The following is a 20,257-nucleotide window of genomic DNA, read 5'->3' as shown; positions in this document are numbered from 1 at the left end:
GAAGGGGAAACGCGTGTTTACTGGAAAGAACTACTGTTAGCAGGACAATCAAACAGTCAAGAAAACCGTGGTTGTTATCCACAGTTAAGGTCCCACGGAACCGTACAAACTGTCTTTCACTGTTGTCGCTCCGGACCTTTTTCCGCCTGTACCTCGGACCCGGCTCTCCCAGGCCTCAGGAAGTGAAAGCCTGCCCACGCTCCCAGTGCATGCTGGGAGTTGGAGTCCCCTTCCTAAATGGTATGGTTGGCTGTGAGGTCGCTGGGAGCCGCCGGCACGTGGCGGGAAGGGGAGGCCCGCATAGTCTTCGGCTCCCGGGAGCGGCAGGAGCTGCCCGCCCTCGCGCCGCTCGTCGCGTTTCCCTCCCGACATGCCCGAGGAGGCGGGCTTCCCGCCCGCCAAGAGATTCCGGCCGGGCGCCGGGCCTCTGAGCCGCTCCGGGCCCTGCCCTCCCGGACGGCGAGTGATGATGCTGTTGACGGCGGGCGGCGGCGGAGGAGGAGGCCGCAGGCAGCCGCCGCCCCTGGCCCAGCCCTCGGTCAGCCCCTACCCTGAGGCCGTGGAGCTGCAGCGCCGGAGTTTGCCCATCTTCCAGGCGCGGGGGCAGCTCTTGGCCCAGCTCCGAAACCTGGACAGCGCTGTCCTCATCGGTGAGTGGCCGCGCCGGCGGGTCCTTCCTCGCTCCCCGCTCAGGCTCCGCGAGAACAGCTTTTCTTAGGTGCTTCTCGTCGTCTTTCACTCGTTTCTTCAACCAACCTGACTGTCTTTTCTGTTCGAGGTCAGGAGAGGGGCCTCGGAGAAGAGTCAGCCCCTTTCTGGAGGTGCTCACAGCCGGTGCGAGGGCCCCTCGCGTTCGGCAGAGACTCGCCTTCTGTGCGGAAGGGTAGAGGGACGCTTGGGGACTTCGGGAGCTTAGAAGAGTGGATCTGAGCCGGCCGGGGAGGGGGCAGCGGGGAGGTGGTCCCCGGAAGGCATTGAACACAGATGAGAGAGCCTGCAGCATAAGAGACGAAGTGGAGGCGAGAGATAGACCGGTCTGACGAAAGTAGTAGTTTCTGGTGCACAAATTAAGAGGCAGAGTTGAGAACGAGGGACCGATTACGAGGGGCTTTGCTCCCCAACCGTTAAGTAAGAGAAGCTCCTGAAAGACCGAGAGAATGAGCCTCCAGAGAGGGGAAGGAGACCCAGGAGAGCGGATACTCTAAGGAACAGAGTTTTTAGAAGAAGGGAGTGAACAAATGCAGCGATGAGGTCCAGTAAATAGGGAGCTAAACAAATGCCAAGTGGACTGGATGCGAGGTATCCATTGCGGATTGACTTGAGCGCTATTTCGGCAGAGCTGTGGCGGTGCGGGCTGACTTGTCACTGGGCTGAGTAGGTAGGAAGTGAGGGCGTGAAGGCAGTGGAAGCACACTTCTGTTTTGAGAAAAAACAAGGGGGACCCAGAGGAACTTGCAAATATTCACAGATTAAGGGGAAGAACTCAGTAGAGACGGAGGCTGAAGATGGAAAGCAGGCACTAATAGAGCAGAGACCAAAGGCATGGGGAAGGGGGGGCGGGGCTTGGCAACAAGGACTAGATGCAGAGCTGGCCTGGAATAGGAGGACCGATATCCAAGAGGCTGGGGGGCTGGAGAAAGGAGGTAAGAAGGGGGGTGACTGCTGAAAAGGTTGCAGGGGAGGATGGCGGGAGATCACCTTTGAGGACTTTGCTTTCCTGTGAAGTAGGCGCTGGAGCTTTGATGAGGTGGGGAATCACAGGGTCCTCGGGGAGGATGGGGACAGAAGAAGGGCTGCAGAAACAAGAACAAGGATCAGCAGTGGTGCTAGTGCTCAGGTGCATTTGGCCCCATGGCAGACTCAGGTCATTGTCAGCACAGTTGGGTTATTTTACTATAGTGACGCTCAGTTTCTTGGTGTAGGAGCAGAAAAGACGGACGGGGAGGCATTTATCCAAGTTTAGGTTTTGCCTGATGAACTCAGCAGGAGGAGTATAGAATAATCAAATTCTTTGTCCATGATGTGTGTCCAGGTCAGGAAGGATGAGCAGTCGGAGAGGAGAAAATGGAAGAACCATGGGACTGTAGGACTCTGAGGTCAGGGAGGGGTAGTGGTAGCTGTTGAGGGGAGGGATGCACAGATTTACCGTTCTTTGTTCTGATTGGGCACTGGGGAGGGAACACAGAAGGGTAGGAAATCAGGTTGGATGCTTACTGCATGCAGATGCTCGAGAACATGGGAGAGGCAAACAGGCCTTCTCTGCCCTCCAGAGGCTCCTCATGTTGGAGGGGGACAGAAACGTTTAAAGGCTTCCACACAGTGTAGGGTGATCAGCAATGGAAGAAAGATGAATGAGGCACTAAGGAACACAGAGAGGGCAGGGGCAGCCCGTGGGGAGAGAGTTGGAGGTCTAACTCATCTTGCACAGTTTGCCACTCAGGCAGTGAGGGAGCAGATATTTCATAATAGTGCGGGCAAAGGCAGAGGGTTTGAAAGGAGGTGGCTGGCTGGGGAATGGTGAGGGGTTCACTGTGGCTGCAGTGTAGGAGCTGATGTCTCTTCACGTCAGGGCATCTACATCCCATTTATCGCTTTGAAAAGTAGGATATTTTTATATAACATTTGTATTTCATTGTATGTTTTTACTATACCAGTAACTGTTGCCGACCATTTACATTGTTTCTAATTTTTTGCTGTCATGAGCAAAGTTGACTAAAATGCTTTTGAAGCTGTATCTTTATACACATTTATTCCTTAGAATAAATTATATGCAAGTGGAATTGTGGGTCAAAGGGTATAAACATTTTAAAGATTTTCCTAGTATAATGTGGCACCCCCGAGAAACAATTCCAATTAACACCAGCAGTACATGTGGGTACACATTTTCCTGTGGCTTTATCAATTTAGAGTGTTTTCTTTTATCTTTTCCTTCAGACTTTGATCTGTTTGTTTGGTGAGGTTTGTTTCAATTTGCATTTAAATGAGACTTTTTCTTTCCTAGGGGAAACCGGCTCTGGGAAGACAACGCAGGTCCCTCAGTACCTGTATGAAGGGGGGATTGGCCGCCAGGCCATCATTGCCGTGACCCAGCCTCGTCGAGTGGCTGCCATCTCTCTGGCTACCAGAGTCTCAGACGAGAAGAGAACTGAACTCGGAAAGCTGGTACGTAACTTCCTTCTTTACTGACAGTTCTTGGTCCCCTAACCCCCACCCCCAGCCCCCCGACTTTTATTTTTCTGAACAAGACTGCTTATATATCTCAAGCGTCTTTCTTAACACAATTGTTTTGGCCTCTCTCTGAGTTCTTTACCAGTCCTAACAGATCAGAGGGTCTGTCGGTCACATTTGCTTTGCTTTCAAAATCTTGTTGGCAAGTTGGGTAAATTAGTTGTTTTCCTTGAGCACTTTTAAGGCTTCAGTAACATCCGCTATGTCTCTTATTTGTATATCTTTCTACAGACTTATAAGCATTTTTCTAGTATATAGGTGGGTATTGAGAATGAGTTCCAAAACTGCATATAAGTCAGACTTATTCATGTTTGTGTGTGTGTGTTTATGCATTTGACTTAAAAACATCTTGGACGCCTTTGCATGTGTGTGCCTAGCTTCACTTGACACTGTGGAGTAGCTGGGAGCAGGAGGCTGGTTTCAGATTCTTTGCAGTGTTTCTCGTCATTGCAGCTGAAGGCATATGGCCGTCGCCCTGGGAGCAGGGAGGAGCCCGAGTTGGTCCTGTTCACCATGGTGGCACCAGCGCCTGGCGCCATGCTGGGCACTCTGGGTGCTGAACATGCGTTCGCTGAGGGAATGAGTGGTGTCTCCACACAGGTTGGCTACACAGTGCGCTTCGATGACGTCACCTCGGAGGACACCAAGATCAAGTTCCTGACGGACGGCATGCTTCTGCGCGAGGCTATTTCAGACTCCCTGCTTAGGAAGTACAGCTGCATCATTTTGGACGAAGCCCATGAACGGACTATTCACACGGATGTGCTGTTTGGGGTGGTGAAAGCTGCACAGAAGAGGCGAAAGGAGCTGGGGAAGCTGCCTCTCAAAGTAGGTACAGCCCGGCTGCTGCGGGACATGGGGCAGTGGGCGTGGGGGGCGCAGGCCTCCTTGGCAGCCTTCAGGGCTGGTTGGGGGTGGGGCACACAGGAAGGCTGGCCCGAGCTTGTCTCCCATCCTCCACCCCCGTCTCGCACTCCAGGTGATTGTGATGTCGGCCACGATGGACGTGGACCTGTTTTCCCAGTATTTCAATGGAGCCCCTGTCCTCTACCTGGAGGGCCGGCAGCACCCGATCCAGATTTTCTACACCAAGCAGCCCCAGCACGATTACCTGCACGCCGCCCTGGTCTCTGTCTTCCAGATCCACCAGGTAGGCAGTGGGATGCAGATTCTTGGGAAGACCTGTTTGACCTTGAGTGTTCAGCCTTGAAAAGAAGAGCTGCCGAACAAAAGCACTTTGTGAGCTGTATCCTTAAGTTCAATGTGGAGTTTGTTTGCCATGTCCACATTTTCATCCTCTTTTTTCAGTGTCTTTTTTCTCTAAAAAAAATAATTCAGCTCTGACCAGCATCTTTCCTCAGCTGAGCCAGAAAGCGTCCATATGTTAGGAGCAGTGGCTTGCGAGCATGTTGTGATCAGAACCCCCAGTAACAAGCAGATTTTATGTTGCAACCCAGGACACGAAGTGTAGAACTGAAGTGAGTCTTAGGAAACACTGCCTCCTTTTACTACATGTGATGTCCTCTGGTATTTTCTATCTCATTAAAAAAAAAAAAAAAAAAAAAGGTAACTTCCCTGGTGGTGCAGTGGTTAAGAATCTGCCTGCCAATGCAGGGGACAGGGGTTTGAGCTCTGGTCCGGGAAGATCTCACATGCCACGGAGCAAATCAGCCCACGAGTACTGAGCCCATGTGCTGCAACTACTGAAGCCCAAGCACCTAGAGCCTGTGCTCTGCAACAAGAGAAGCCACTGCAATGAGAAGCCTGTGCACTGCAGCAAAGAGTAGCCCCCATTCGATGCAACTAGAGAAAGCCCAAGTGCAGCAGCAAAGACCCAAAGCAGCCAAAAATAAAAATTTAAATAAATAAATAAATAAACAAATTTATTTAAAAAAACAAGTGGGTGTATTAACCAATAATGAGTTGCAATTTAGAGTTTTCTTTAAAAAGAAAAACTATATTAGAGACATTTCAAATTTTTTTCCATTTAATTAAACATTTACTTAAAATTCTGAGTGATTAAGTGACCTCATTTTTTGGTTTAATTTGTATAAAATTGACTGTTTTTACCTTCCCATTAACTTTCTGAAAAAATCTAGAAGCCAACTTTTTATTTTTTTATTTTTTAATTAAATGTATTTATTTTGACTCTGCCAGGTCTTAGTTGCAGCATGCGAGATCTTTTAGTGTGGCACTCAGACGTCTCAGTTGGGATATGTGGGATCTAGTTCCCCGACCAGGGATTGAACCCCAGCCCCCTGCATTGGGAGTGCGGAATCTTACCCAGTGGACCACCAGGGAAGTCCCTAGAAGCCAACTTTATAAAGCTAATTTTTATTTTAAGCTCAGTGATGCGTGTATAGTCTAAAGTTTAAGAAGTCAAGTACTTAGTTCTCAAAAGCTCATAGAAAACAGCAGTTGCTTTCACTTTCCCAGTGCAGATCCTGCTTTTGAGGGTACACCTTCAATTTCTTAACTGTTCCTCCTGGATATTACTTTCCTATTTCTCAAACAACCTGCTTGGGACTTCCCTGGTGGTCCAGTGGCTAAGACTCCATGCTCCCAAAGCGGGGGGTGGGGGTAGGAGGGTAGGTGGGGGGCAGGTTCGATCCCTGGTCAGGGAACTGGATCCCGCATGCCGCCACTAAAGATCCCACATGCCACAATGAGGATCCTGAGTGCCGCAACTAAGACCTGGCGCAGCCAAATAAATAAATAAATATTTAAAATAAAGTAAAATAACCTGCTTATATTGCTAGGGTTTTTTGACTTATATGTTAATTTCTTACCATGGTAGATGAGGATTTAGAAACACCCCTCCTCCACCTCTTGCTTCTCTCCTCCATCCTCTCAAAATGATTATATCAGGATGTCTCCTTAAATCAAGTATCGGTCTTCACAATATTATGACCCTACATTGCTAGTTGTGCACCATCACAATGCCTTGTTCCTTGAACAACACAGTTGTACAAGTTTTCTACGTACCTACGGCCAATTTTTTCCCAAGTGTTCGAAACATCTATCACATGCTAATGGTGAGTGTTTTTTGTGTTCAAACACAATCCACTTTTTTCCCAGATCCTTTATGCTGCTTTTCTGCTCAAAACAGGTTGCTCTCCTAGGCCTCTGCACAGCTGTCCTCCTGGCTCTTCCTCTGCCATCCTCCTGCGTGGAATCCCATTACAGCGCCCCATGTCTTCCCAGACTCCTGGCTGCATCGGGTAGAGGAGGGGACCTGGGGGGTTTAACCCCACACCGTGCTCAGTATTCCAGCCGACCTCTGGGTTCTCACGCCAGCACAAGGCCCCTGTGGCTCCTTCTGAGCCCCGAGCCTTTCTGGTGTCTCCAGGGAGGTTGGCTCACCTCTTGTCACCACTCCCCTCAGCACACTCCCACATCAGGACTCCCTCTGCCCAGCCACGTCATTCACTTCCCGCCCCTTCTCTTCCATCTTTCAAAACTGGGTTGAAATGCTGATCTAGTCTTTTCTCTTCTCCTGTTGCCCCTGTTTTCCTGGGCTTATACCTTCACTGTCTTTTTGATAGTATTCGGAGGAGGTCAGTCTGCCTTGTTTAGCTGCTAAAAGGAAACTTGAGATGAGGATTTTTCATGAATGGTGCCTGCGGTGCCCTCAGGTTACATGGTGGCTTTGATGAGTCCTCCCACTGATGAAGCTTTGACTGTTTTAGATTTTATCCTGGGAATTCCCTGGCGGTCCAGTGGTTAGGACTTGGCGCTTTCACTGCCAGGGCCTGGGTTTGAACCCTGGTTGGGTAACTAATACTCTGCAAGCCGTGCGACCAAAACAAAAGATTTTATCCTGTCTGTGTGTGTGCACCTCTGAACACTTGTCTTATTAAATCCTGGGCTAAAACAGTACATGCACACACATAAATACATAGATATACGTATTCACAATAGACATATATATATATACATACATACACATGCACAAATGTATAGATAATTATTAAACATTTTAAAATTATTTCGCACAACAAGCACTGTACAAATTAATGTATCTGAACAGACTTCAAAGAAAGATTGGGTGAATGTGTGTGTAGTTAACGCTTAGATATTCCTCCCTTCATGAGGTGAAGGACCTGCTTAAGCCTGGGATCTCAAGCACTGGTCCAAGTCCAGGGTGCTTTGATGGCCTCATTCAGTGAGGGCTCCTTGTCCAGCGTGGCTGCTTCTGGCCATTGCATTTCACCAAGTGGTCTCTCTGTCAGCTTCATCTTTCAAGATGATTATGAGTGAAAGGCAGCTTTGTGCAGATTTTATTTGCTTGTGTGATTATGCTTTTCATGGCATTGTTCTTGTTACACAAGCAATTTGTTCGTTTTCCTTCAGAATCTCCTTAATTTGTTTTTAACCATAGCTGGCTAACTCAGGTAAGGTGCAGCTGTGCATTCTCGCTACAGATTTTCTTCCAGGGAAGACACCAGTGTTTAGGCTCATTTATGTCCCCAGAGTTAAGAACAGTAACTGGGAAAGTTCATCAGTGACCATTGTTCTGTTCTGTGCAACCTGCGCTTCTGTCAAAGCCTGGTAATCCCACTCTGCCTTTTCTGTAGGAAGCCCCCTCCTCTCAAGACATCCTGGTATTCCTCACTGGGCAGGAGGAGATTGAAGCCATGAGCAAGACCTGCCGGGACATTGCCAAGCACCTCCCTGACGGCTGCCCTTCTATGCTGGTCCTTCCACTCTACGCCTCCCTGCCCTACGCCCAGCAGCTGCGCGTCTTCCAGGGGGCCCCGAAGGTGAGTGCACCCCGTCTCCTACCCAGCCCATCTCCGGGTACCCAGACGGATGCACCAGTGGGACCTGTGCTCCTGTCAGCAGGCTGCAGATAAGGTGTGTGGGACAGGATGCGCAGGGACCACATACACGGGCTGGGAAGCCACAGGAGTGTACGCGGGGCTGCAGACATGGCTCTTCTGTGGTCGGAACAGGAGACAGTTGTCTGGGGGCGAGGAATGGGCAAAGGCAGAAGCTGAAGGCTCAGTGAGTGACTCTTCCAAGGTCCACCATAAACAAGCACGTGTCCACGGTACATTTCTCAGGTGCCTGTGCTGTGCCAGGCACTGAGCCAACACTGTCTCTGAAACTGAAACACACTGTCTCTCATCCTCTCGAGAACTGCAAGATGGGCCACCATCCCACTTCAGAAACCCCGAGGCCCCGAGGGGTGAAGTGACAGTTGCCCAAGGGTTACAGTAGGTACCTGGCAGGGCCAGGATTCTAGCCCTCGTCTACCTACTTCTGAATCTAGTGTCCCTCCCACCACATCTCATTGCCTCAAGATAAGCTTTTAAGACTGAAACATACCCCCACCCCCACTCAATTTAGTGACCGGCCATCAGTATTAATAACTGTCATAATAACAAAATCATCTCTTCTTGATCATGAGTGAATTGTGACAATTAACGGTGAGGAATGTGTTTTAAAACTTCTGTATCATATATGTGTCATATGGCTTTTTGGTTTTCTTCCTCCTTTTAGGGCTATCGCAAAGTGATCATTTCAACCAACATCGCTGAAACCTCCATAACCATTACAGGAATAAAATATGTAGTTGACACGGGCATGGTTAAAGCAAAGAAGTATAACCCCGGTGAGAATTTGTAGCTCCTGAATGTCTCTTCTCTATGTAGTGAGCAGGCCGTGGTCCTGCAGTTTCCTCCAAAGGAGTGTTTCATGTCTGTAACTACCTGAGATTCGGGTGGCAGGCACCACGGTCCAGTAGTCAGGGCCAGAAAGGCAGGAAAGAAGAGCCCAGATGTGGTGAACTTGGGAACAGAGGGCCAGGGACCCGGGCAGAGGGTCTGAAACCCCGTCAGAAGGTGGGCGAGAATGATGGCTCTCAGGCCAGACACAGCCCGATACCACATCCGTGGCTTCCCGGGAAATGACACCTGAGCATGGCTGGTTGGAGCTTGCGTCTCAGGAAGGAAGCAGAGCCCCCCAGGCTGGGGCGAGGCACTAGCTGTTTCCTGAGTGTGGGCAGCGGGCAGCTTGCGTGAAGTCATTTCGATTCGGTCCATTGTCTACCTTGCTTTATTCCGCAGGGGAGTCGAGGCAGCTGAAGTTATGGCTCCCAAACATTTACGTGAAACGCGCTGCTAAGCATTCGGGACTGCTGACGGTCATGTGTGTCTCTTGGGGACCACGTGTGAAAGGCGTGGTTCTCCAGTGCCTGGCATAGGATACACCTGTGTGAGAAAATCCGTCTCATTCCCTGCTGGGCGTAGCAGCATTACATTGTCTCTCTTTTATAACAGAGCGAGGGGAGGATGCAGTCCCAGGGGACTGGAGGCATTTCATTTTCGGGTCATCGATGGATGGGGGACCAACCGTCCTGTTTTGCTGGAAAGTGTCTTAGCACTGAAAGTGCCGCGTCCTGGGAGACCCCTCAGTCCTAGGCAAACCGGGGTCGTTGTCACCTGTGATTGAAGCCAAGGCCTCTGAAATCTACCCTCCTGGGTCCCTGCCCCAAGCACGAGGTCCTTCTGATGCTTTAGTCACGGATTTCACACGATGTTCACGGCAAGACCTCGTTTCACCACAGACCAGTCTGGTTTCGTGCTTTCTGACATAGCCTTGAGTTTTTCTGGACTCACGTCACAGAAAAGATCCCTGGTGTTCTGAGCAATGCTTGTCGTCCACGTTGTAGAATGAGTTTGTTCACGTGATGAGTGAAGCACTAACGTGGGCCATTCTCCCACCAGACAGTGGCCTGGAGGTGTTAGCTGTGCAGCGGGTGTCAAAGACCCAGGCCTGGCAACGTACGGGGCGGGCCGGCAGAGAGGACAGTGGCATCTGTTACCGGCTGTACACGGAGGATGAGTTTGAGAAGTTTGAGAAGATGACAGTGCCAGAGATCCAAAGGTAGGCCTGCAGGGCTCCCACGCCCACCCTCCATCCCGTGGCTCCCATCCCTGCAGCTGTGTCCTCCCACTGATGCTCTGCTGTGGGCGGCTCTGCCTTGCTGGCGGTGGGGTGGGGGGGGGGGTGCCAGGGACGCCTGCATGAACCACCTGCGTCTGTCACTCTCGCAGGTGTAACCTGGCGAGTGTGATGCTGCAGCTCCTGGCGATGAAAGTCCCAAACGTGCTCACCTTTGACTTCATGTCCAAACCGTCTCCAGGTAAATGGGGTCTTCGGGCCAGAGTACACAGTGGACAGGGATAACCAGTGGATGCCCCCCAAAAAGCAGGTCTTCTGGCAGTCTCCTCTTGTTTAGTATAATTTAGTGGATAACAACCTTCACTCTCAGAGAAGAATCTGGGAATTGTGAAAGGAGAGAGGCGGTGCAGAATCGGCAGCTCCTGTAGGCACCATGGGTGGTTCCATGACCACAGGAGCCAGTGAGTGTGGTCGAGGGGGTCCACAGGATTCTGCAAACCTACCGAAATTGTACTTTTGCCAGCAAAGGACTGAAAAGGTTAAGTTTCTTTGCTTTCAGCTGGAATTTGGTGGGTCCCTGCCCTTCACGGATAACCTCTCCATGAGGAAGGGAAAATAACTGGGATTCTTAATGATGGTCGCTTAGCGCTTGGCATCTCTTCAACACATACCGTTTTCTTTTTCTCTTTTTTAAGTGAAGAAGTGCAGTTACTTAAAAAAGTAAGCAATCGTGGGGGGCCCTCACTGATCTTAATTCCCCTCCCCTACAGCAACCACTGTGACCATTTCCCAGTGTCTCCTAGAGAAAATCTATGCATGTGCAAGTACATATAGTCTCTTTTTAAAATACAAATAGCAACACACGCTGTGCACCATTCTACCCTTTTTTCTTTTTTTTTTTATAAATTTATTTATTTATTATTGGTTGTGTTGGGTCTTTGTTGCTGTGCACGGGCTTTCTCTAGTTGTGGCAAGCGGGGGCTACTCTTCATTGTGGTGCACGGGCTTCTCAGTGCGGTGGCTTCTCTTGTTGCAGAGCATGGGCTCTAGGTGCGTGGGCTTCAGTAGTTGTGGCACATGGGCTCAGTAGTTGTGGCACATGGGCTTAGTTGCTCCACGGCATGTGGGATCCTCCCGGACCAGGGATTGACCCCGTGTCCCCTGCATTGGCAGGTGGATTCTTAATCACTGCGCTGCCAGGGAAGCCCCCGTTTTCTCTTTTAATTGCTCAATTCCTACATACAAAGGAGGGACATACATGTCAAGTAGAAGTAGTGAAGCCACAACTGTGTGCCCATTACCGGGGCCAAAAAGCCCCCGGGAGCCTCCCCACCACACTCGCCTCCTTCCTGCTCCCTCCCTCAGGGTAACTGCCTCCCAGGTTTTGTCTGTGATTCCCTCGCTTTTCTTGAATATTTTATTCCACGCTCGTGCATTGTTTCAGTCAGCATGTTTATGCCTCGACTTCCCAGTGACCTTCCCTTTTCATTCATCATGTTTTGTAAGGTTTATGTCTGATGTGTTTTCATTACTCTACACTATGGCATTCTGTGTAGAAATCAAAATGCATTTATCCTTCTCCTACCGATAGACATTGGCCCATTGCTTTTCTCACTTAATATATTTTACAAATCATTTCTCCTTTGTATGTATATATTTATTACATCCTTAGAAATGCGTCTTTATTCCTTAATAGACAATGCATTCACATGGTTCAAATGGTTAAAAAGAATAAAAGAGCAAGTGGTAAATAGTGTCCTTCTCAGCACTGGCATTTCCACTGTTGTGTGTGTGCGACTAGAGATGCAGGGTCACTGTAGGATGTTCAAGTATGTCTGGGGGTGAAATTCATCATTGTAACTTTGCTGAGTTTCAGATTTACACACATATTGCCAAATTGCAGGCCACTATTTAAAAAGAAAATTGAGCTGAATTCAATGTTGTTATTGATGGCTTGGAAAAGCACCTCGTGGGGACAGTGTGGTTTGCTGTGATTTGACATGAGCTTATCAGAAGTGCCCCGAAGTAATGAACCAGCTGCAGCTTTGTCCAGTTTTGAATGTTCGACTCCTTTTTATGTCTCTTTCTTTAGATCACGTTCAGGCGGCCATCGCCCAACTGGAGCTTTTAGGTGCCCTTGAAAACAAGGACGGCCAGCTCACCCTGACTCCAATGGGAAGAAAGATGGCGGCTTTCCCATTAGAACCCAAATTTGCCAAAGTAATTGATCTCTCCTCAGTCCCCTTTCTATACATTACAGGTCAGCCATCCCAGACGAGACTCCTCAACCCAGTGCTTCAAGATTAGTCTTCGCTTTTTCTCTAAATAATTATCAACACCTACTTTGTGTCTAACCCTGACTTCTATGTGGGATTCAAGCTCATATTAAGTCATGAGCCCTTCCCATATGGAATCATGAAGGGAAGGCAGTCATCTGTTGTACAGAAAGTAAAATAACATAACATGCATAGTCATGGTTTTAGAAACACCTGCCCCTTAACGCCTTACAAGGGAAGCTACAAAAGCAATATGTGGAAATACTTTATTCAGAAGCCAGGAAAAAGCTCGGCTTACACAGTTTTTCGCTGTGATTTGCAGACCATCCTCCTGTCCCCCAAATTCCACTGCACGGAGGAGATACTGACCGTTGTCTCCCTGCTGTCCGTGGACAGCGTTCTCTACAACCCTCCCTCCCGGCGGGATGAAGTGCAGGGTGTGCGGAAGAAGTTCACATCCAGCGAGGGCGATCACATCACCCTGCTCAACGTCTACCGGACCTTCAAGAACACAGGTGGAAACAAGGTACGCCTCGTCTTGTTCCTCTTCTCGCACGACGCCTCCTTTTGGGCCTCTGAATGGCAGATGTCATTTCAGAAATGTCTGCGCACAGGGAGGTTACCAGGGAGGGCGTGATTCCGCCTTTTGCTCTGCTTATGTTTGACTCATACGTAATGTGGGCAGGTTCACTAAGTATTCAGTGACCCAGGTTCTCAGCTGCAAAATCATGTGTTTCCCCACCTGCCCCTAACTTTCTTCATAGCAGTTTTGCTTGTGTGATATTTCAGTTCCCTGGACCAAGATGGAAAATGGCAACATCTTTCATGTATCAGTAAAATAAAAAATAATTAAATAAAAATAAATAAAATCAGTAATTGTGGGGAGCTCCCTGGTGGCTTGGTGGTTAGGATTCCGGGCTTTCACTGCTATGGCCCAGGTTCAATCCCTGGTCGGGGAGCTGAGATCCCACAAGCCATGTGCCCACCCAACACACACAAAAAAAATCAGTAATTGCCATAGCAGCACGCTTTAACTTTGTGTTTTAATGCAGTCAATTCTTTTTTTTTTTTAAATAAGTTTATTTATTTATTTATTTATTTTTGGCTGCATCGGGTCTTCATTGCTGCATGTGGCCTTTCTCTAGTTGCAGCAAGCAGGGGCTACTCTTTGTTGCGATGCACAGGCCTCTCATTGCAGTGGCTTTTCTTGTTGCAGAGCACAGGTTCTAGGGCACACAGGCTTCAGTAGTTGTGGTGCACAGCTCAGCAGTCGTGGCTCAAGGGCTCTAGAGCACAGGCTCAGTAGTTGTGGCACATGGGCTTAGTTGCTCCGTGGCATGTGGGATCTTCCCGGACCAGGGATCGAACCTGTGTCCCCTGCACTGGCAGACTGATTCTTAACTACTGCACCACCAGGGAAGTCCAATGCAGTCAATTCTTTAAAAAAAAGAAAAAAAAGCCATCACCCAGGTTTAGTAGTTGTAAACATTTTGCTCTATTTTCCTCGTTTTATTTATTTATTAGATTATTTATTTATTTATGTATGGCTATGTTGGGTCTTCATTGCTTCATGCAGGCTTTCTCTAGTTGTGGGGAATGGAGGCTACTGTTCGTAGTGGTGCGGGGGCTTCTCATTGTGGTGGCTTCTCTTGTTGTGGAGCACAGACCGTAGGTGCGTGGGCTTCAGTAGTTGTGGCATGTGGGCTCAATAGTTGTGGCTCTTGGGCTCTAGAGCGCAGGCTCAGTAGTTGTGGCGCATGGGCTTAGTTGCTCCGTGGCATGTGGGATCTTCCCAGACCTGGGATTGAACCTGTGTCCCCTGCATTGGCAGGTGGATTCTTAAACACTGTGCCACCAGGGAAGTCCCTGCCTCAATTTATTTTTAAGGAAATAAAATGCTGTGGACACAGCGAGAGCCCTGAGCTGCTGCTTTTGTAGTCCTTCTTCCCTTCTGTAACCACCGTCCTGAAGTGGGTCTGGGTCCCCATGGGCAACAGTGGGTATTCACTTCGAGTCCGCAGGCATTGCGTGCTATAAATGCCTCCTCACACTAGCTTTTTGCAGCTTGTTTCTGCCTCCAGTCCTGCAGTGCATATCCTGTCCAGGTCTCCTGTACACAAGGGGGAGAGTTCTCTGGGGCTGACAGGCAGGAGAGAACCTGCTGGTCTTAGGGCAGCTGCATCCAGCTTTACCAGCTGGCACGTGACTCCCCAGAGCTTCAGCACCTCTTTATCCTCCCCAGAGTAATGTAGAGGAGTTTGGATTTCCAGCAGCCTCTCTAGCTCTTAGTTGAATTGACTTCATTTTTGCCACACTCATGGATGTGAAACAGTAACTTATTTGAAACTGCACTGCTCTGATTCCTCAGGAGACCAAGAACCTTTGCTTAAGTTTATTGTCATTTGTAGTTAATCTTCTGTGAGTTGTCTGTTCATATCCTTTGTCATTTTTCTGCTGGATTATAGGTCATTTTCTTACTGATTTGTAGGAGTTTTTTTTTTCTTTGTTTCTTTTTTTCTTTTTTTTAATATATTCTGGAGGTAATCCTTCTTTACTGGGTGTAGTGATGCAAATATCCCAGTCAGCTTTTTTTTTCATGGTGACTCAACATAAGGAAGATTTTAGTTTTATTTTAGTTTAAATTTTTACTTTTTTCTCTTATGGTTCATGCTTTTTGATGTAAAGGTATTTTCTTGTATTTATTTTTGGCACCTGAAGTTTTCCCCCTGATTTAGAACTGTGTTCTAAAAATTATGCTGTGTTTTTTTTCTCTGTAGAAATGAGAGGCCTGTGATATCTCTTTTTCTCTCCTGTTCAGGACTGGTGCAAAGAGAATTTTGTCAACAGCAAGAATATGATGCTTGTAGCTGAAGTCAGAGCACAGCTGAGGGATATCTGCCTAAAGGTATTTTTCTTGCTGGTGTTCTTTGAGGGGGCTAAAGCTGTTACTTTTTTCTAGGTGAAAATTTTCAAATTGCTTGTTTCTAGTGATTGCAAAAAAAAACCTCTCACTGTAGGAAAATTTTTAAATAAGGAAGAAAATAAAAATTACCCACAACTCTTCACCTCTCATCAGTTTGGTCTGTTTTCTCATAGCCCTGTTTCTGAATGCATTTTTAACATCGGTAGTTACATTGTATATATTCAATATAATTTATATTCAGCTTTTATAAACTCTAAAAGCATTTTCCAATGTCACTAGAATTCTTCCTAAGGTTTTTGTTGTTTTTTTTTTTTTAGTGGAAATGTCTTCGTTACTTTGTTTCAGATTATGAAAGCAGTGCATAATTGTTACAAATTGATATAATACAGTAAAAGTCTCCCTAATCCTGCCCCTCCAAGGTAAACAGTAGTCTGGTGTAGATCCTTCTAGAATTGTTTCCTGTGTATGTATGTTTTTGTATATATGTCTGTGAGTATATGTGTGTATATACATATATACATGGATACATATACAGAAAATTCTTTTTAAAACAAATATGTAACAGATCATCCAGACAGAAAATTAATAAGGAAACACAAGCTTTAAATGACACTATAGACCAGATAAATTTAGTTGATATTTATAGGACATTCCATTCGAAAACAGCAGATTACACTTTCTTCTCAAGTGCACATGGAACATTCTCCAGGATAGATCACATCTTGGGTCACAAATCAAGCCTTGGTAAATTTAAGAAATTGAAATCGTATCAAGAATCTTTTCCAACCACAATGCTATGAGACTAGAAATCAATCACAGGAAAAAAACTGTAAAAACCACAGACACATGGAGGCTAAACAATACGCTACTAAATAACCAAGAGATCGCTGAAGAAATCAAAGAGGAAATCAAAAAATACCTAGAGACAAATGACAACAAAAACACAACAACCCAAAACCTATGGGATGCAGCAAAAGCAGTTCTAAGAGGGAAGTTTTATAGCAATACAGTCCTACCTCAAGAAACAAGAAAAATCCCAAATAAACAGTCTAACCTTACACCTAAAGAAACTAGAGAAAGAAGAACAAACAAAACCCAAAGTTAGTAGACAGAGAGAAATCATAAAGATCAGAGCAGAAATAAATGAGATAGAAACAAAGAAAGCAGTAGCAAAACAAATATGTATACATTTTACCTTGCAGCTTGCTTTTTTCCCATTGGAGTACATCTTGAATACGTTGTGTCTGGGCTGTCTTGCAATCCTGGTATATGTCTATCTCCTTCCTTTTAGTGACTTCATAGCATTTCACTATATTCATTACATTTTATTTAACCAAGCCCCTAATGGTGGTCATTTAGGTCATACTGCGATGATCATAGACATTTGTACTCTGGTGCACATAGAATGAACTTCAAGATGGGGAAGTTAGATTTTGATAGACATTGTCAAATCATCAACCAAAAAGTTTCCTATCAGCTTATATTCCCTCTTAGGGGACATGACACTGGGACCGCACCACATTTCACCTCAGAGGTAGGGTAGTTTGTGTTCACACTGTCCTGCGTTGAGCACTGAGAGTGTCACTTTTTGCTGCCGTGAGCAACTCTGTGGTGACCGTCTTTGTGTGTAAGGCCTCTTCTGAGACAACCCCCAGTAGGGACCATCTGCACGTCCCCAGGAGACAGTTGTCCCCCGTATCCAGGCCTGTGTCTGATGCCAGCAGCTTGTTGTTAGCACTAAAGAGACTTCTTTCCATAGTGGCCTGTTTTGTGTTCTGTATTATACACATTTTTCCAACCCCTCTTGTACTTGAACAGCTTTCCTGCCAGACCACCCGTTGGCTTCCTGAGTTTCCTCATTTTTTATTAACAGTAGAAATGGTGCTCGTCTACCAGCCCTGATCTCAGGTGTGGCGGGCATCTGCCCCCAGGTGTCAGCCGCCTCTGCCCTGGGTGTCAGCCTCTGCCCAGGGTGTCAGCCTCCTCAGTGAGCCTTGCACCCCGGGCTGCACTGTAGGCCCCGCTGCCCCATATACGCTGGGTGGCTGCGCAGCACTCACGTCTGGGGTCTTCTCCACATCTTGCATCCTCCTAAACCAGATGTCCATGCCGATCCTGTCGTCGCGAGGGGACACGGAGAGCGTCCGCCGCTGCCTGGCACACAGCCTCTTCATGAGCACCGCCGAGCTGCAGCCCGACGGGTCCTATGCCACCACGGACACCCACCAGCCGGTAGCCATCCACCCCTCGTCTGTCCTCTTCCACTGCAAGCCGGCCTGCGTTGTGTACACGGAGCTGCTCTTCACCAACAAGTGCTACATGCGCGACCTGTGTGTCGTGGACGCTGAGTGGCTGTACGAGGCCGCTCCCGACTTCTTCAGGAGGAAGCTGAGGGCCACCAGGAACTGAGCCGCCCGGACACCGGGAGCCACACCGGGAGCCGGGCTGCAGCCAGCCACATTGAGGACTCTCACGCTGGCATCGAGGGAGGCCGAGGTTGTGGTGGGTGGGTCGTCCCCAGCTTGTAGGAGCTGGGAAGTGTCTTTGTCTAAACTCCTCAGACTAAACCACACAGACACGTAGTGACATTGCAGACTCCAAGGTGATGCTTTCGGTTCTTGCTGGGTGACTTTGGGGGACTTAGTTAACTTCTGAGCCTCAGTTTCCCCATCTGCCAAGTGGGGATGATAATAATACTTACAGGGTTGGAGTCCTGAGGTTTAGAGCAAATGGAAGTACCCAGAGCTGTGCCTGCCCACGATGAGCACGCGGTGGACCGTGAGCTGTGCTGTCGGTGTCGCTGCTTTTCTACATGATGCGAATCAGGCACAACAAAACCCCCTGAGCTCCTGAGACTCTGGAAGGGGGACCACAAGAGGTCACAGCAGTGTTGACCTTGGATCTATTTTAATTTGTATCTGCATAAAGTTTTAGAACAGAAAACAGAAGCGCTGGACTTCTGTTTCAGCAGGGAGGTGCTCCTGGGGCACCCCACCCAACCTCACCCCCCAGGATGTGGACCTTTCACAGTGAAGAAGTGCTGGGTGCATAGCCCCTCCCGTGCTTTCAGGAGACCTGGGAGTGCCTGGGTGAAGACCGATTTGCAGCTTCTGAATCATATCAAGTGAGGATGTGGGAAGCTGGATGTGGGAAGAGTGATGGCCTCCAGCATAGGTGTCTTTCTCTCTGACTGGGCCATAAACATCCTAAGGAGTGACTCTGAGCTGAGCTTAAGGCATTTCTCCTCTGGCTGGGCCCCTGGGGGTGGGTGGAGGTGAGAACCCAGGCAGCTTTGACTCATCCCATCACCTCATCTGGTGTTTATGGTCTTTTATTTATTTCCTGTGGTCTTTTTTCCTTCTTCTTAGGGGGCCTGGGGACAGCCTGGCTTTGCTGCTCACCCCTCTCTAGCCCTCATTTTCCACATTTGTCAAGTAAAATTTAGCTTTTAATCATTTATGTCCAGCTCAAGTACCTGAACCATTTCAGGAAATGTATATTTTTTTCTGAGCAGGATAAGGGGTAAATAGCTTCTAAGTAAATATAAATAGCTTCTGTGTTTCTGTACAGAAATATATTTATCACTGTAACATTCCGGTAGAGTTTTAATACAGTAGTTTTTTATTGGGCTTTTTAAAAAGTTAACTTTGAACATAGCTGCTCAGGGATTACATCAGATTGGAAAAGCCAATCTGACTCTCCATATTACTACAAAGAGATACACGGTTGTTTATATTGAGCTGCAGGGTATAGATAAGTACACTGTAAAACTTTCTTAAGAAAGTTAAATGTTTCACAGTGATGTTGCAATCTAATCTTGAGCTACTCTTTTCAATCCCGAAAATCTCCGATGGTATGCCACCTTCTTTCCAACCTGTGAAATCCATACCTGGGTGAATCACCAGCTCCTTTGAGCAGCTTCATGTAAATAGATGCACTCCAAGCAGATCACAGGCCTCAGATGTTTGTCTTCTGCTTCTAGTGGTCATGGAGTATGAAACCTCCAGAGCAGCACAGATCTCATTACAAGGGCAAGAACTGCTGACACCCAGTTCTTGGTAAAAACTGTTACTTAATGTATCTCTGCTAGTAGTAAAGAGATGCCAGAATGAAGACACGTTTTTGCTCTGTGGATAAACTGATCATTTAACCCAGCTCTCAAGAAATGCTTGGAACTGTGGCCAGGCATCTAAGATACCATTCCTTGTACACATATGGAAACATTGCACCTGTGGGGAAGCAAGAATTTTATTATATTTTATTTGATCAGAATATTATAACTTGCAGGGGGAAAAAATCTAGTTGTTTCAGGTTTATGTTGTTTTTTGAGAGTCTGTTCTTGTTCAAACAGACATAGTTCTATAAAAGCATCAGCTCTTGTATATAATGCTCGAATTTGCACATGACTATGAAATCCATTAAAAGTGAATCTTGTACATGTTGTGTGTGGCCTCTTTCTTGGGTCTACTTTCCCTATTCACAGAATGCTGTTTAGAATATATTAAGTATGTCTCATCTTTGCCACTTGACTTGGGAAGACTTCCTTTCTTGCTACCTTATATATCTTATGTGCCCTGGTAAGGTAGGAACATTAGTTCTTAACCTAAATCTAATGTAAGCCGTGGCTTCTTGCCCCCAGGAAAATAATGTCCCATCGGAACCTGGGTGTAAGATTGGAGGGTTGCAGGAATTAACCGAGGGATCTTGCCTTTAGGGGATCAGGTCAGGGGGTGGGGGTGGTTAGGGCCATCTGCCAGGTAAACCACCAATGCCAGGAGGTTTCTGCTGAGAAGAAAGAAGCACAGGGACAGGGTCGCACAGGCATGAGTCCCTATTCTTCCGGGAAGAGAGGAGGAAGTTCCAGGAAGTCCCCTTCAGGGAGATGATCTCGGAGGCTGGTCTTTGGGAGTTGGGGGCGGAA

At 47.6% G+C, this 20,257-nt stretch overlaps 1 protein-coding gene across 1 annotated transcript; it reads left to right on the top strand.

The window, feature by feature from the left end:
- The first annotated feature begins 251 nt into the window (after positions 1–251).
- On the top strand, positions 252–19,772 carry DHX33 (DEAH-box helicase 33). Its single transcript, XM_057716378.1, has 12 exons — positions 252–650; positions 3,002–3,162; positions 3,829–4,056; positions 4,208–4,378; positions 7,806–7,991; positions 8,734–8,845; positions 9,960–10,119; positions 10,290–10,378; positions 12,230–12,357; positions 12,736–12,939; positions 15,232–15,318; positions 17,437–19,772. The coding sequence occupies exons 1-12, from the start codon at positions 371–373 to the stop codon at positions 17,743–17,745; spliced, it is 2,115 nt and encodes a 704-aa protein (XP_057572361.1). The 5' UTR covers positions 252–370; the 3' UTR covers positions 17,746–19,772.
- The last annotated feature ends 485 nt before the right edge of the window (positions 19,773–20,257 follow it).

Source organism: Hippopotamus amphibius, chromosome 17 (assembly GCF_030028045.1).
Source record: "Hippopotamus amphibius kiboko isolate mHipAmp2 chromosome 17, mHipAmp2.hap2, whole genome shotgun sequence".
Lineage (NCBI taxonomy): Eukaryota > Metazoa > Chordata > Mammalia > Artiodactyla > Hippopotamidae > Hippopotamus > Hippopotamus amphibius.
This window is presented reverse-complemented; position numbering and strand designations above follow the sequence as displayed.